Below are 14,539 nucleotides of genomic sequence, written 5' to 3'. Positions count from 1 at the left end.
TGAAAGGAAGACCCCACGTGCTGCAGCAGCACCAAGACTCCTGGCCGCTGGAGTTACAGGTCGCTACAAACTTGCAGCACCTCGTTCGCCTGCGCACCCAAGTTACTCCGCCCGGAGGCGCAGGGCGTGCGGGCGCGAAAGGGTGTGTGGTGTGCAGCGGCATGCACAGCTCCACAAGCCCAGCAAACCGGCGCGGGAGCCGGAGCAGGAGCCGGAGCCGGAGCGGGAGGGTGCGCCGAGGCAGGTTCCGCCTCCCCTGGCCCGCGCGCGCACACACGCCCACCGCGGCTAGGGTGGTGGAGCGCGGGCGAGAGTGCGCACGCCGCGGGAGCCGCTCTGCCCTCTCCACGCACTCTGCTCGGGGCATCTTGAGCCTGGAAACGTGAACAGGCTTAAAGTATGGCATGTTGCAAAGATGGTCTCTGCCAAGAAGGTACCCGCGATTGCGCTGTCCGCCGCGGTCAGCTTCGCCCTCCTGCGCTTCCTGTGCCTGGCGACTTGGTGAGTTCTTTGGGGGGTGCTGTGGGTTATGGGCAGGTGGACAAGTGAGCTGTCCCTGACCCTCTCATACCACCTACTTTTCCCTGGGCTGACCAAATATTTGTGTCTCCGCTATAAGATCGGGAGCCAAAAGCCACGCTTTTCTGTGACAGCTTAGACACTGAAAACATGAGGGGCGCAGGGGCCGAGAGGCGCGTAGGTGCTGGGTTGTGTGCGCGAGGGGTGCGCTTTTCCTAACCGCTTTTTGTCTTCCGCATCCCTCCCCCCTGGCCTCAGCATTGCTTCATTTAGCGACTCAGTCCCTAGAAGGCAAACCTGTTTCCACCTGTTCTCGGATCAATTCTTAAAATAACCCTTTCCGCCCCCGTTTTCTTGTGCTTACAGTATAAACGAATCCCCAGGACAGAACCAAAAGGAGGAGAAATTGTGCCCGGAAAATTTTACCCGCATCCTGGACAGTTTGCTGGATGGTTATGACAACAGGCTTCGTCCTGGATTTGGGGGTACGGTTTCAAACGCACACCTATGTCCTATCTGTCCCTCTCGTCTCGGTCTGTCTGTGTGTCTGTCTGTGGGAAGATCAGTAGGTATGCAAAATACCTCCCCCTCCCCCATTTCCCTCTCCCCCTGCCTCTTCCCCAGCCCCATCTCTGGGAGACCTATGACAAGAAGACCGCCCCCACTGGTACACTGCCATCTCCCGGCCCCCTCAGAAGCTTTGCCGCTCCCCCACATTAATTACCTCCCGGGGACCTGACTGTTGGGCGTGGGATGTTGGAGGGGAAGTCAAAAATGGGAAGTAGGGGCTCAGCTGCGCCCTGAGAAGGGAGTTTCCCTGAACCTGGCCTCTTGGACTAGAGTAGGTGTGCTGGAGGCAGCTGAACCCGACTCCTCCATCCTCCCACGTGCGCCTCACTCTGCCAAGAGCTGCCTGGCCAGTGTTCCACCTAGAACTTGAATCTGGGGCACGGAGCTGCCTGCTCTGCTAAACAACCCAGTCCTTTCCTGTTCTACAACAGGACACTGTTTTTTTTCCCTTCTTTCTTGGAGGAAAATGACATTTGCTTCCCTCCCAAGACTTTGATTGCAGAACTGTTTGGGCTTTTTTCTTTCAACAAATATTTATAAAGAGCTTAGCAGAAATACATTACAGTATTGTTGCTCTTTTTTCCTGTTCTTGTTTCATTTGCAAATGAGATGAGGAGCTGTGTGGCAAGCTCTGTGCCAGGCAGTAGGCTCACAGAAATCTTAAAATATAATTCTTAATTTCAAACATCCTCAGTGTGCAGTTGATTGAGGACAAGTGACTTGCCAGGGTGCTAGTAGTAATGTTGGCCAGGTCCTCTGGTGGCCAAGTCTCTGTATTATCCCATACACTGGGCTAGTGATCCCATCAGCAGAGGCATTGAACTAGAATTAATCTGCTTTGTCAAAACTTATAACTAATTCTACTTATTTTGAAAGAGGCAAAGATACAGAGACCTCCCACCTCCTGGCTGACTCCCCAAATTCCCACAATAACCAAAGTTGGGCCAGACCCAAGTTAGGAGCCAAGAACTAAATGCTAATCTGACAAGGCACGGGTAGGGAACCACACACATGAACATTCCCGTGCTGTCTTATCAGGTGCACTATGATGTGTAGCATGCACTGGAATGCAGAGACTCTGCCATGGGATACAGGCATTACAGTGGTATCTTAACTGCTATGCCAAGCCTGCCCCTGAGCTTATATTTTAGTACTAGCACAGCAGAGCAACAATAGCAACCACCAATATAGTACTTAGTTAATTACACTTTCATATATACCAAGGGCTTTAAAAGCGTTTCTCTCTTTAACTCCTACCATCCTGAAGAGGAAAGCCGTGGTTATTCCCATTTTACAGGTAAAGAAATGAAAGCTTGGAAAATTAGGTCTGAGTTCAATTAGTAGATGGCAGGGCAGGATGCCAGCTGAGATAAGATTACATCCTTAAAAGAAAAGCGCCTGCAGATGTTGATAGCAGATATGGTGTGATTCGTATCATAACATTAGAAGGGTTCTTATGCTTCCTATTGCAAGTGGATGGAGAATGGAGAAAGCAGAAGTGAGGAGCAGAGCAGCTTTGCATAAGAGGTAGGGATATGGTCCAATAGTGAGGATTATTAGAAAATATGGCTAGAAGAAGAGCTGCTGCTGATTCTTCAGAGTTTATTCAGTCTGGTTTTTTTTTTTTTTCTTTCTTTTTTTTTTTCACTTAATTGATGAGGGCCTTGAGAACTAAAAAGGGAAAGTGATTCAGCCAAGAGACAGAGCAGTTGATGATAGATGGGCATCCAGTCTTGTGCATCCCAAGCCGTTTTCTTTTTCCTGCATGGTTCTGAGAGGATGTGGAGTGGCTCTGAGGGACCCGCCTGAGTACCAGAGGGCTGAGTATAGTCAGGATAGATGAGCAAGTTCAAAGTTTCTGCTGGTTCTGCCCTGCTGCCTCTGCAGAGAGAGGTTGCCCACACTGCAATTGCCATCATGCAGATTTGAAAAGAAAATTTGAGAGCAGAAATGAATCATTTGTCAAGGCATGATCTTTCCTAAGTGACTAGGAAATTATCATTTTAGGTCAAAAATAGTTTCATGGAGAATTTTTCAGCTGGTTTGGTGCCATTTAAGACTACGTTGTATCAGTAAGATGGGATTTATCTGCCTGTAGGGTTTAAAATTTGACTTTTTTTTTAAAAAAGGGAAAAAAACTAACAGAGATGGCAAATCACCAGTAGTTTAAATATTTGTTAGAGAACTGAGGTTCCTGTATGTAAATAAAAGTGAAAAGTTACAATTGAGATCATGATGGTTTGATTATTAAACGTTGAAAGTCAGAATAATATCAGTTTATAAAACAAGCTAAACATTTAAGAGGGAAAGGGGGTACATTGTAAATGAACCTTTTTTAACCATCTACTTTCTCCCTATTACATTATGTAGATAATAAAATGTGGGAAAACCATTTATATAAGCCATTACTGGGTTTTGGTTAACTACAACATTGTGAAATGTCTCAAGGACATCGTTAGTCATCTCATGTGTCACTGCCAAGTAATTTGCATTACCCACTTAGAGATTACACATTTATAGCTTTATGAAAAGAGAATGATCTAATGGAAGTAACTGTATTTTGACGTAAGTTGACTAATCATTAAAAGTTTATAGCAGTGAATTTGTTATCTCTGTTAGAAATATTTGTGGTATTCATGATTCATTTTGTTGGAAAGTGGGTCATTCTTTGTAATGTGTAGTATTCCAAATGAGACAGAAGGATAGTAATTATCACCTGCGGAAAATGTGCCACTGGCTTACAGAAAGTTGTCAATGTACACCGTGAAAAATAGCAAAATATTATTATTAGCACGAACTTTCAGATATTTAGTTAGACCAAACTTTTCGTTTCCTCCCTTTTATGACATTTTACACTTTGTGGAAATTTTGGCATTTTAAAAATAGAAGGAAAACAATTCAGATTTTGACCAGTAGCCTATAAATTCAAGTTGACTTCCTGGTTCCTTTAATCCTGCTGCTGCTCTTTGTGGAACATTTACTTTTTATCTGTTTATACAACGTAGCTGTGTTCTATTTAAAATAAAGCTAAAAGCAAAGATTTGAATTGAAATTGGATGATATGTGATTGCTCAGTAGGCCAGGCAGGGGTTGAAATAGATTTGGAAACTAAATTGCATATTTTTAACTCAGCAGCACAGCTTGCAATAGGGAAATAAAAGGGACTGGAATGGTACTCTTCCTTTCATCCCTCCAGGATCTTCTCTGCTTTGTCTGCACATTCTCCCATTGGAGAAGAAAAGGGGAAAGGTGAGAAAAGAAGGAAGGAAGCATGGGGAGAGATGCTGGGTTGGGATTTGTGAAAGAATGTAGTGCTTTCAGCCTGGGACACATCAGGTGCAATCATCTTGAAGTACTTTGCACCTGCTCAGAAGTGGCACATCAGTGAGGTGTTTGGTTTTTTTTGGTTTGTTTGTGTGTTTGTTTTCACAAAGGAGATAGAAAAGCATTCTTCATGTTCCAGCCCACTTTGACTTCTTAACAATGAATGATTGGGGCATAAGCCACTAAGGGACCATTTGCATCTCTCTTAGGGATCCTACAGGTTTTGAGCGTCTCAGTCTCTTGGGGCACATGCTATTGAACAATAAATACTTCATATATGGATGGCTGCCTTGTATCATCGTCCATAACCTCTTTGGGATAGAAACATCATTAGGACAAATTTTGTAAGGTTTTGCTTACCAGTAAAGTAGGACTTTGCATCAGTGAAGTCCTTTATGAATTTAAAAACTTTTTTTTTTAAATAAACAGCAGTTATCAAGATTATGTCAAAAACACACAATCAAAGCAGTACAAACATCATCTCTCTTTTGGAGAAAATATTGGCGAAAGTTCCAAGAAACTGCCCAGGAACCCTACAGCTAGCAGCTGATGAGGTCACAGCTCATAACCCAATTCTCAAACACTTAGTCAGGCAGCTAGTTTCTCAGCATCCCCCTCTGAGGCGTTTTCACTTTTTTTTTTTTTGCATCATCTTCTTTACCAAGAATGGATATGCTTGCCACTAAGTGAGTCTCACAATAAACAAAATTCCATTTATCCAGTGGAATAAGATGAGAGCTTTCTGTCTAAACCTTTAGTAATGCTTAAGATAGAAATGCAGATATAAGAAATTATACACATTTTGGTTAACTTGGACTATTTTCCCCATACAGATAAAATTGCTTTAGCAGCATTTATAGGTGATCTATATCTCATTATAAAAATTGAATTTCTGTGACATATGCAAGTTTTGTTAACTGAATGTCAAGAGCATATTTTAAAAAAAATGCATATTTAAAGAAAACGTCAGATCCTCAGGACAATAGAAAGGTAGGCTCCATTTTCTTTTGATGTGTCACATTCATTCATTTATTAAACCCATGCATATTAAAACAGTGGTGTCAGGAGCAATATTGGGTTGTGAAAGTATGATTCTGAAGCAATATTGCTCCTCTGACCTTATAGCTAAACAGGATAGAGATAAAAATAGTGAAGAAACAAATAACCAAGTGATGAACTGAAGATGCTATGTCACACTCTAACAGCGTGCAAGAGAAAACAAGAATGAGCAACTACTTCAGATACGGCAGGCCATCTCTTTTAAGTGGAGACCTGAAGGCATGGAGAGTGTGAGAGTAAAGTTTATTCTTGGGAGAAATACAAAAGACAAGTCAAAGATCCTGAAGGTAGAAAACTAGATTGGTGTGATTTGGAAGGAAAAGGAGCCTGTATACTTGTAGCTGGGTGTCAGAGGAAGGCTCTCCAAGCATGTGGTGGGATGGTAAGGTGAGCTCAAGTCAGGTAAGGTGGCAGGGGTGGTGGCAGAGGGAGATTGTTCTCTGATGGATCCAGAAGTCTTTGGAGTTCTACAAGTGGGGAAAATGGTTTTGTATGGCTTAGATGTCAACATGGTCCATTTAGCAGGCCTATTATGGCAGGCTTGGGAAAGGAGATCAGGCAACACTGGAGACAAGGATAACAATGAAGGTGCTGTCTCTTTTCTTGAAGGGTGGGACTCTCTGTTTATTATACAGTCCCTTGGAACACGTTGTTTGAAGTCACCAATAAAAATGGCAAAAATCAAGATATATTTAAAAAGTTTAATTTGACAAGGAATTGCTGTTAGAGTGATATGGATGGTAAAATTACAGGGGAAAATAAAATGGACAGATTCTGATTTTGACAAACTGAACAAGGATAATGTTTGTAGGTAGGGAGAGCTGTGTAATTCCTTGTCCTCATGAACCATATTCTAGTAGAAGAGACCAAAAATAAGCCAGAGATGTAAGTGAAATATAGATGCTGCATGGAGTGGTAGACAACTCAAACTGCAGTAAAGTAATTCCAACTTCTATAGAATAATATGTTATTGCAGTGTTAACAAGGGCAGCTGATAAAACTTGATTGAAAAGGAGGGCCTGGCACAGTAGCCTAGTGTGTAAAGTTCTCGACTTGTACACGCTGGGATCCCATACAAAAGCCGGTTCTAATCCTGGCAGCCCTGCTTCCCATCCAGCTCCCTGCTTGTGGCCTGGGAAAGCAGTCATGGATGGCCGAAAGCCTTGGGACCCTGCACCCGTGTGAGAGACCTGGAAAAGGCTCTGGGCTCCTAGCTTTGGATCGGCTCAACTGTGGCAGTTGCAGCTGCTCGGGGAGTGAATCAACGAATGGAACATCTTCCTCTCTCTCTCTCTCCTCTCTGTATATCTGACTTTGCAAGAAAAATAAAAATAAATCTTTAAAAAAATCAACTTTATTGAAAAGATGATATCTCAGTACTGACTCCAAGTGGGTAAGAACTGAAGTCATGTCAGGGGTGAGGTGTTGTGCGAGTCAGTGTTTCTGTAATGAAGAAGGAGACAGTGTTATTAGAGGATGAGTAAGGACTTTGCATGCTGATGAAGATGCTGCTGTTACTCTGATTTAGAGAAGTGATTGGAGGAATTTTAGTGGGGGGTGTAATCCTAAAATAACTAACTTTGAAATGCTTGTCTTGTTGACTTTATTGAGAAATGGAGAACAGAGGCAAAAACAGCAGTAGAGAAGTTTTTCACCACAAACCAGATGAGAGGTGATGGACACTTGCTCCAAGCTGGTGCCAGAGAAATTTGTAATTTTCTAAGAAATGGTTAACTTCTGGCCATCTTTTGAAGTTAGCCTCGACTGAGGACAGCTAGAATGTGGGATGTGAGAGAAAGGGAAGTGTCAAAGCTGACTCCAAAGCCTTTGACTTAAACACCAACTAGAGGAAAAGCAGATTTTCCAAGATTGTCGTGGAAGCCCGTTAGAGATGCAGATGAAAATTTTGTGTGTGGAATGTTAACCTTGGGATGCCAGTTGGTTATCAAGTGGAAATGAGTCTGGGGTATTTTAAGCTGCATGCTAAAGGCATAGACTAAAATTGTACTAATACTATCATTTATTTACATTTTTAGTTAGAATCAGGTGATGCAAAATGCATTTGGAGTTTTTGCAATTAGACACCATAAAATAGACCATAGACTACTAATATATCAATAACACTTCACTGAGTTTTCAGATTCTTTTGGATGAAAAACAGAAACCCACAAGCTTACATTTGTGTATCCTTAAAGAGTACTTCCTTGTACTCATACTTTCCTGGTGCACAAAATTGAGTTCTGGATGAATAATGCTTGGTTCATAAGACATTCTCCTTTTTGAGTCACATAAAACCTCCTTTTTATCTAGCCAACTGTGTATCAAAATCTAGTAAACACAGCAGTGGAATCAGAGAGTTTGACAATAACTTTTATCCTGCTGCGTGCTCCTTCCAATCCTATCTTTCTGTCTAATGTACCCAAAGTCATCACCCTTCTGAATCCTTTTTATAAATTACTTCATAAGATTTCTCTGAATTTCATTTTAGGTCATCTTTAGTTTGTAAAATCTATTTGGAATCTTGGCTTGTTTTGAGCTTTGTTGAGTGCTGCAGAGACTCGTTCTTGTGGATGGTGCTGTATAGATTGTTCCTGTTAACTGCTCTGTGATATTCCCTTAGCACAGGAACCAGTTTATTCATTTGTTCTGTTGGCAGCAGGATTTTTGCTTGCTTCCAACATTCTATTGCTGTGAATATTCTTGCCCAAATACCCTGCTGTAAATGTTCAAGAGTTTCTTTTGTATATAAAGCTGGGAATGGAGTTTTCTGGATCTTGGTGTAAGTGGGAGTTCTACTTGACAAGGTAACACTAAACTGTTTTTTCTTTTTATGGTGAGTTGACTAAATCAGACTCCTTTTCTGCAGTGAATCTGAGGCTTAGGAACCACATGCCCTTTACAAAAGTAGAGAGGGCTGGATACTTGTATGTTGGGTGTACACAGTCAAAGTCATGAAATGATATTTTATTGTGAAACCATTTTAATTTTCTTTGTATATTCTAATGTGGGTAGAACATATTTTTGAGACATTTATTGGCCTCAAAATGTTCTCCTGAGAATTTCTTATTTTCTTTTTTTATCATTGGTGCATTCTTTTCTTATAGATTGCATGGCTTGCATTATTCAAAGTTAGAGTGAGACTGATAGAAAAATCATAGTTTAGAAGGCAATCATGCTTAATGTCTTCCAAGAAAAAGAAACTTCTGGAACTCTTGGAGTTTTGGTTTTCTCAGTGGAATCAATGAATGTCTGTCATCTCTATTCAATAGTTGAGAAAGTTACAATTTCAACGTTCTGTTAATGACAAGCATATTTAGAGATTTCAATATTGCCTTATGCATTTTAGTTGTATTTCTTGTCATAGCTCTTGGGCACATTAAATCTCTTCATTTTTTTATTATTATTATTTTTTTCATTGGAAAGGCGGATATACAGAGAGGAGAGACAGAGAGGAAAATCTTCCATCCAATGATTCACTCCCCAAGTGAGCACAACGGGCCGATTCTATGCCGATCCGAAGCCAGGAGCCTCTTCCAGGTCTCCCACGCGGGTGCAGGTTCCCAAGGCTTTGGGCTGTCCTCAACTGCTTTCCCAGGCCACAGGCAGGGAGCTGGAAGGGAAGCGGGGCTGCCGGGATTAGAACCGGTGCCCATATGGGATCCCGGGCGTGCAAGGCGAGGACCTTTAACCACTTGCGCCACCGCGCCGGGTCCAAATCTCTTCATTTTTAAGAACATATCACTAGGGTTTTGTAAGATGTAAGTGGATGCATGATGTAAGTAGCTAAAAAAAGAAAATCTTGTTTTTGAGTTTTCTCCAGTCCATAGCTGGAGAGAGGCAATGTGTATAACAATGATAGAGTAGTGTTAAGATCAGCAACACACCTTATATCTTATTATGGAAGAACAAATTGAACACCACTTTTGGAACTGAAATTTTTAAAATGAGTATTGTTTGGCTACATCTATACTAACAATGTCATGTGAACAGTTGGGCATTCTCTGATGCATTGCCGACTTCCTTCCCACTTTCCCAGCAAGTTGGATTCTTTCATTCATTAGATGGTTCCATTTCCCTGAATTTTATCTTCTTTCTTTCAAAGACTGTCAAAGATCACCTTGTCCGCCTTATGTGGCATCCACCGTATTTTAAGAATTGAATTAAATCTATTTCTTCATAATCAAAGAAGTAAGATTTTTAAAATAAATGATGTATTTTTTTTTAAAAAAAGAACTTGGTTTATTCTAAATGTATTCTGGAATCACGTTCTTTTTGGCAGTATGTTAAGAGTTCAGCAAAAGTAGGAAAGCAAGACTTGGAGACCTAGAAACGATTTAGGTTGAAAGTATGGTGAGCATAGGAGCAAGCCTGACCTGGGTGAGTCTCTGAAATCAGTGGTTGAGGTCAGCCAGTGGTTGAAAACAAAGTTCAGTTATGGTTTGAGAAGCCAAGGAGCACAGATGTCAAACAAAGAAATTAGACATCTGGTATAATTTAATTGGATGGAAGAGTCCACTCTCTGTATTTCTGTATTTTAAAAACTTTCAGGGTATTTTGAGCACATGGGCACTTTTGAGGAGCTCAAAATACTGCACTGGCCCAGCAGTGTGGCACAGTAGTGGATTGAAATCAGTGCCTACATGGGATGTTGGCATAGCAGCCAGCAGCCTTACCCACTATGCCAGAATACCAACCCCATGCAGAATTTAGAACTCCTAAAAACTTCCCACATATTCCAAATACCTTAGAAGTTTAAAAAGTATAGTGTAGGCTCTTCTATACAGTGAGCCATCTGGTCCTCCGGCCCTCTGTGATGACACAGCACCCCTCCATTCTGGTAAGGGAAGTCCTCATGAGACAATTGAACCTACCAGTGACTTCATCCTGGATGCTCTCTTTTCTTTTTCTGCATGGTCCATGCCTGCAATGAAGTAATCATGGCTGGTTATGGGGGGAGAGTTTGGGGAGGGGTTGGGGGAATCCCAGAGCCTATGAAACTGTGTCATAAAATGAAACAATAAAAAATTATGTATTAATATCAGTTGAATACTATATATACAAGAAGTCCTTCCAGCATGTTCAAAATTATCAGGTTTCTATGTAATTATTCTCTTAGTAAGGTTGATTATAATATCCTAAACAGTCATATTAATGTCTCTAATATTTATTCTTAATTGCATAACAACCATTATTCTTTGACAACTAATTTATTGAAAAGCTATTGCATTTAAGGCCTGAGACTGGTTCCAGAAGAGGATACACATAGAAATAAGACAGTTTCTACTTTAATGGAAAATAACTTAATGTTAATTGATTTAGCAAACGAATCATTCATTTTTTCGCTGGAGGATATGGGTAGGTGCTTAAAATCACCACGGGGTGACAGTAGGAACACAACTGAGTGTATAGTTATTCAGCACTTATGTTGCATGAAAAAAAGGATTAGGATCTCATCTGCTATTCAGGGTAGACAGAATCAAAAAGTATAACCAGCAGGAAATTACAGGCATTAAAAAAACTTCTGTCTGAACGTAGTTTACTAATTATTTATGGATGAAACACAAACTATATGTATAGCATGTTGTATACTAGACATAAAACTTCTCATTTGCTTAATCAGCCAATTACTGACTTATTATTTAGTGGTATGATGTAATTTATTAAAGCTAGAATACATTTTCAAGATCAGCACAAGGAGATAGAATTCTGACTCTGTCACAATGTTCGACATCCAAAATCAGTGTCTAAATCTATGAAATTCTCATGATAATAGCATTGTCTGGGGGTGGTATGATGATTCAATGAAACTGCAGTGGGGGTGCCTGCTGTCCTACCTGATAATAGATCTTTAGCAAATAGCAGTTATAATATCTCTGTGTCTTGTTTGTTGGAAAAGCCTGTCCTCTGTAGACAGTGCACATAGATCTGCCGTTTCATCTCCACTGCTGAGTCCTTGGTCTGGGTCACCATTCTCTCAACTACACTGGGACAACAGTCCTTTAGCCATTCTTGCCTTCCTGCACTTCATTTCCCATACCACTTCTGGAATGATTTTGAAAAAAAAAAAAGACATAATTTAAGCCTCTAGAGCTCTACTAGTGATGATGGGATGCAAACAAACTTGTTACTATAGTCTATCGATAAAAATAGACTGAATATCAGAGGAAACATTAGGAGAAAAAGAAGCAGAGAAAAAATGATTGATCTCTTGCTAGAACTGCCATAGCAAAATAATATATACCAGTTGGCCTAAATATAAAATTTTGTTTTGTAATTGTTATGTAATTGTTTTGTAATTTTATGTAATTTGTTTTGTAATTTTATGATACAATTCCAAAGGCTCTGAGATTTCCCTTACCTTCTCCCCAAATTCCCCTGTTATTAAAATACTATAGTCCTTCATAAACAGTCTTAAGTCCATTATTCTGTTATTTAAGTGTATCCCGACATTGCACGTACAGAAAATGGCGGGAAGTCCAGCATCCTATTGTCCAAATATATTAGTTTCATTAGGAGTCCATCTTTGGGTTGTAAGTGGAGATGTGTAGTGTATTGTATCTCCACCTCTGGATATGATCATCTCTACTATACAGTTGCTATACATCCCCTAAAGTGAAAAGCCATAAAACAAAATCAACAACAGGAATAAAGTTAAAAAAAAAAAAAAACAATGCCATGAAGTTTAATAACATGCTGCTGAGTGGTCAATGTGTCACTGAAGAAACCAAAAAGTAAATAAAAAAAACCTTGGAAAAAATGATAATAGTGTATGACCTATGAGCCAGTGAAGAATTTAATATGATAAAATTTCATTTGTTTCTGTACTATTTATACTCTGTCAGCTCCTTGATTCAAAGAACTTTTCAATCTTGTTTACCACTAAAGCATCAGGACCTCGTATGGAACCTGCCTTATAGCTAGGGCTTACGAATAAGGATTTACTAAATAAACGTTTCAATGAGAACCGTTTAGTGGTCATACATCTCAAAGATTTATATGTTAATCATATGACCAAATAATGTCACAAATACTGAAGTTATAACATGAACATAAAATATTTTTCAAGCATTATTTGAAAAGCAGTGCGTTGTGCAAGATTTTGACAATATCTATTATTACTGCAGAATCATGATAACTACAAGAATTATTACACAGTGATAAATCCTAAAATAAACTTACAGAGAAAACTACTGTTGGCCCAACTCCTCTTTCTCTTAGGACTTCCCAGATCCTTGAAACACTTTGGTATTAATATTTTAAAAGATTTACTATTGTAAATGTTAATCTAGAAAGCAGGTGAACATCATTAAAAATGTTAATAACTTTCTCTAAGAACTTGCTAGGATTGAAAACATTGTAAATTGGTGAATCTAAGGAAGACGCCCAGCAATCCGTGCTGTAATAAGCTCGCTAGGTGGTACTGATGTAATTAAAGTTTGAGAAGAACTTCTACAACTGGTAACATTCAATTTCATGTAAATATTGTCAAATTGGCCAGTTATCAGTGTGTAATCAACCCTAATTGTTTGAATAACTTGCCTCTCCATGTCGTGTAATACAGTGGTATGAAATTGTCCAAAAATTTCATGAAAAAAGCAGATTTAAAAATTAATTGTTTTGGTAGAATTCATGCATTTTTTTTTCATAACACATATTTCTATGAACTTGTTGTTTCTGCTGTTCAGAACTTTTATAGTTGTCTTTAAGAATGTAACAGAGTCATTTCTTCTCTTGAACCTATTTGAATAAGGTTTCCACCTTCTGGGGTTCACTATATATTCTGCTTGTTGGGTTAGCTGATCCTGGTTCAAACAGTTTGGCTCTAATGAATTTACCTCCTCTGGTTCTTTTGGTTCTAACTTCTCATTTAATTGAGAATTCAATAAACTTTCCTGCTTTCCAAGGAAGTGACACTTACAAAATCAAAACTATGGTTAGACTAAGCAGACTTATATTTTCTTGCTCTCATTGTCCTCCCAGAGGCGGTGGGAGTATGTTTTTGTTATACTACTTCTTCAATGAAGAATTCTTTTCTCGTTCTCCTGGAGGCTATCTTGGTGTGGCTCAATCTTCGTATTTTAGAGTGAGAAATATTCAAATTCATTTTTATGAGGATAACTTCAGACCAAGGTCATTCAGAAATACCAACTGCTTTTTGGCATAAACATTATTTCTTGACCAAATCCAAGGGATGTATTTCATCTTCATGGTCAATGTTATTTGTGTCACTTAGGAAGTAGTTAGCCTCTGGCCATACAGTGTTATAAATCATCATTTAAGGACATGATGTTCAAGAGGCCAATAGTTTTTGCATTTTTAGAGGCAAAATCTATAATAACTACTGTCACTGACTGCATTGGTTTCTGGTAATAGGATATTTGATTTACAAATGAGGTTACTGCAAAATGTTCACAGAGAATGGGATTAAAAATTAATTGCACATTTAAAAATTAATGTACATTTTCCATTAACTTTCTAAAACACCTTTATATAATATTTCAAATAATCCTCATTAAAAAATGTCTTAGGAGGAAACTTGACCAATGTCATATACTTAGATGGCATTAGAAGCTCCAAAATGCCAGCATCAAGCTAAATCCGGGTTGTAGTAATGATCTTTGTCAGCTGTAACCTTTTTTTATTTATTTTACTTTTATTAGAAAGACAGATATACAGAGAAGAGGAGAGGCAGAGAGGAAGATCTTCCATTTGCTGTTTCACTTCCCAAGTGGCCAAAACTGCCAAAGCTGTGGTGATCTGAAGCCAGAAACCAGGAGCTTCTTCTGGTCTCTCACGCAGGAGTAGGGTCCCAAGGCTTTGGACTGTCCTCAACTACTTTCCCAGGCCACAAGCAGGGAGCTGGATGGGAACTGGGGCTACTGGGCTTAGAAGTGGCATCCATATGGTGCAAGATGAGAACTTCAGCCAATAGGCTACCGCACTGGACCTGGCCAAAATATTAATCACCATATTTTCACCTTTTTTTTCATGCAGAATATGTACATACTTGATGAGCCAGTCTTATTTAGACACAGAAAAGAATCTCCTAAGTCAAGCACAACTGAGA

At 39.8% G+C, this 14,539-nt stretch overlaps 1 protein-coding gene across 5 annotated transcripts in view; it reads left to right on the top strand.

Annotated features, from left to right (window-relative positions):
- The first annotated feature begins 214 nt into the window (after window positions 1-214).
- Window positions 215-14,539, top strand: part of GABRA4 (gamma-aminobutyric acid type A receptor subunit alpha4) — a 60,969-nt gene continuing 46,644 nt past the window's right edge. For 2 of the 5 annotated variants that reach the window (XM_040965870.1, XM_040965869.1), the window contains exons 1-2: window positions 405-433; window positions 886-1,004. In XM_040965870.1, the coding sequence (XP_040821804.1) occupies window positions 405-433; window positions 886-1,004 (148 nt within the window). Of the gene's footprint in view, window positions 502-885; window positions 1,005-14,539 lie in introns of all 5 variants that reach the window. The other 3 variants (XM_040965871.1, XM_040965872.1, XM_040965868.1) reach the window with 2 other exon arrangements.

This window comes from Ochotona curzoniae, unplaced genomic scaffold, assembly GCF_017591425.1.
Source record: "Ochotona curzoniae isolate NIBS_2020 unplaced genomic scaffold, NIBS_Ocur_1.0 scaffold_4505, whole genome shotgun sequence".
NCBI classification, from domain to species: domain Eukaryota; kingdom Metazoa; phylum Chordata; class Mammalia; order Lagomorpha; family Ochotonidae; genus Ochotona; species Ochotona curzoniae.
The sequence above is the reverse complement of the archived record's forward strand: the minus strand, read 5'-3'. Positions and strand labels throughout refer to the sequence as shown.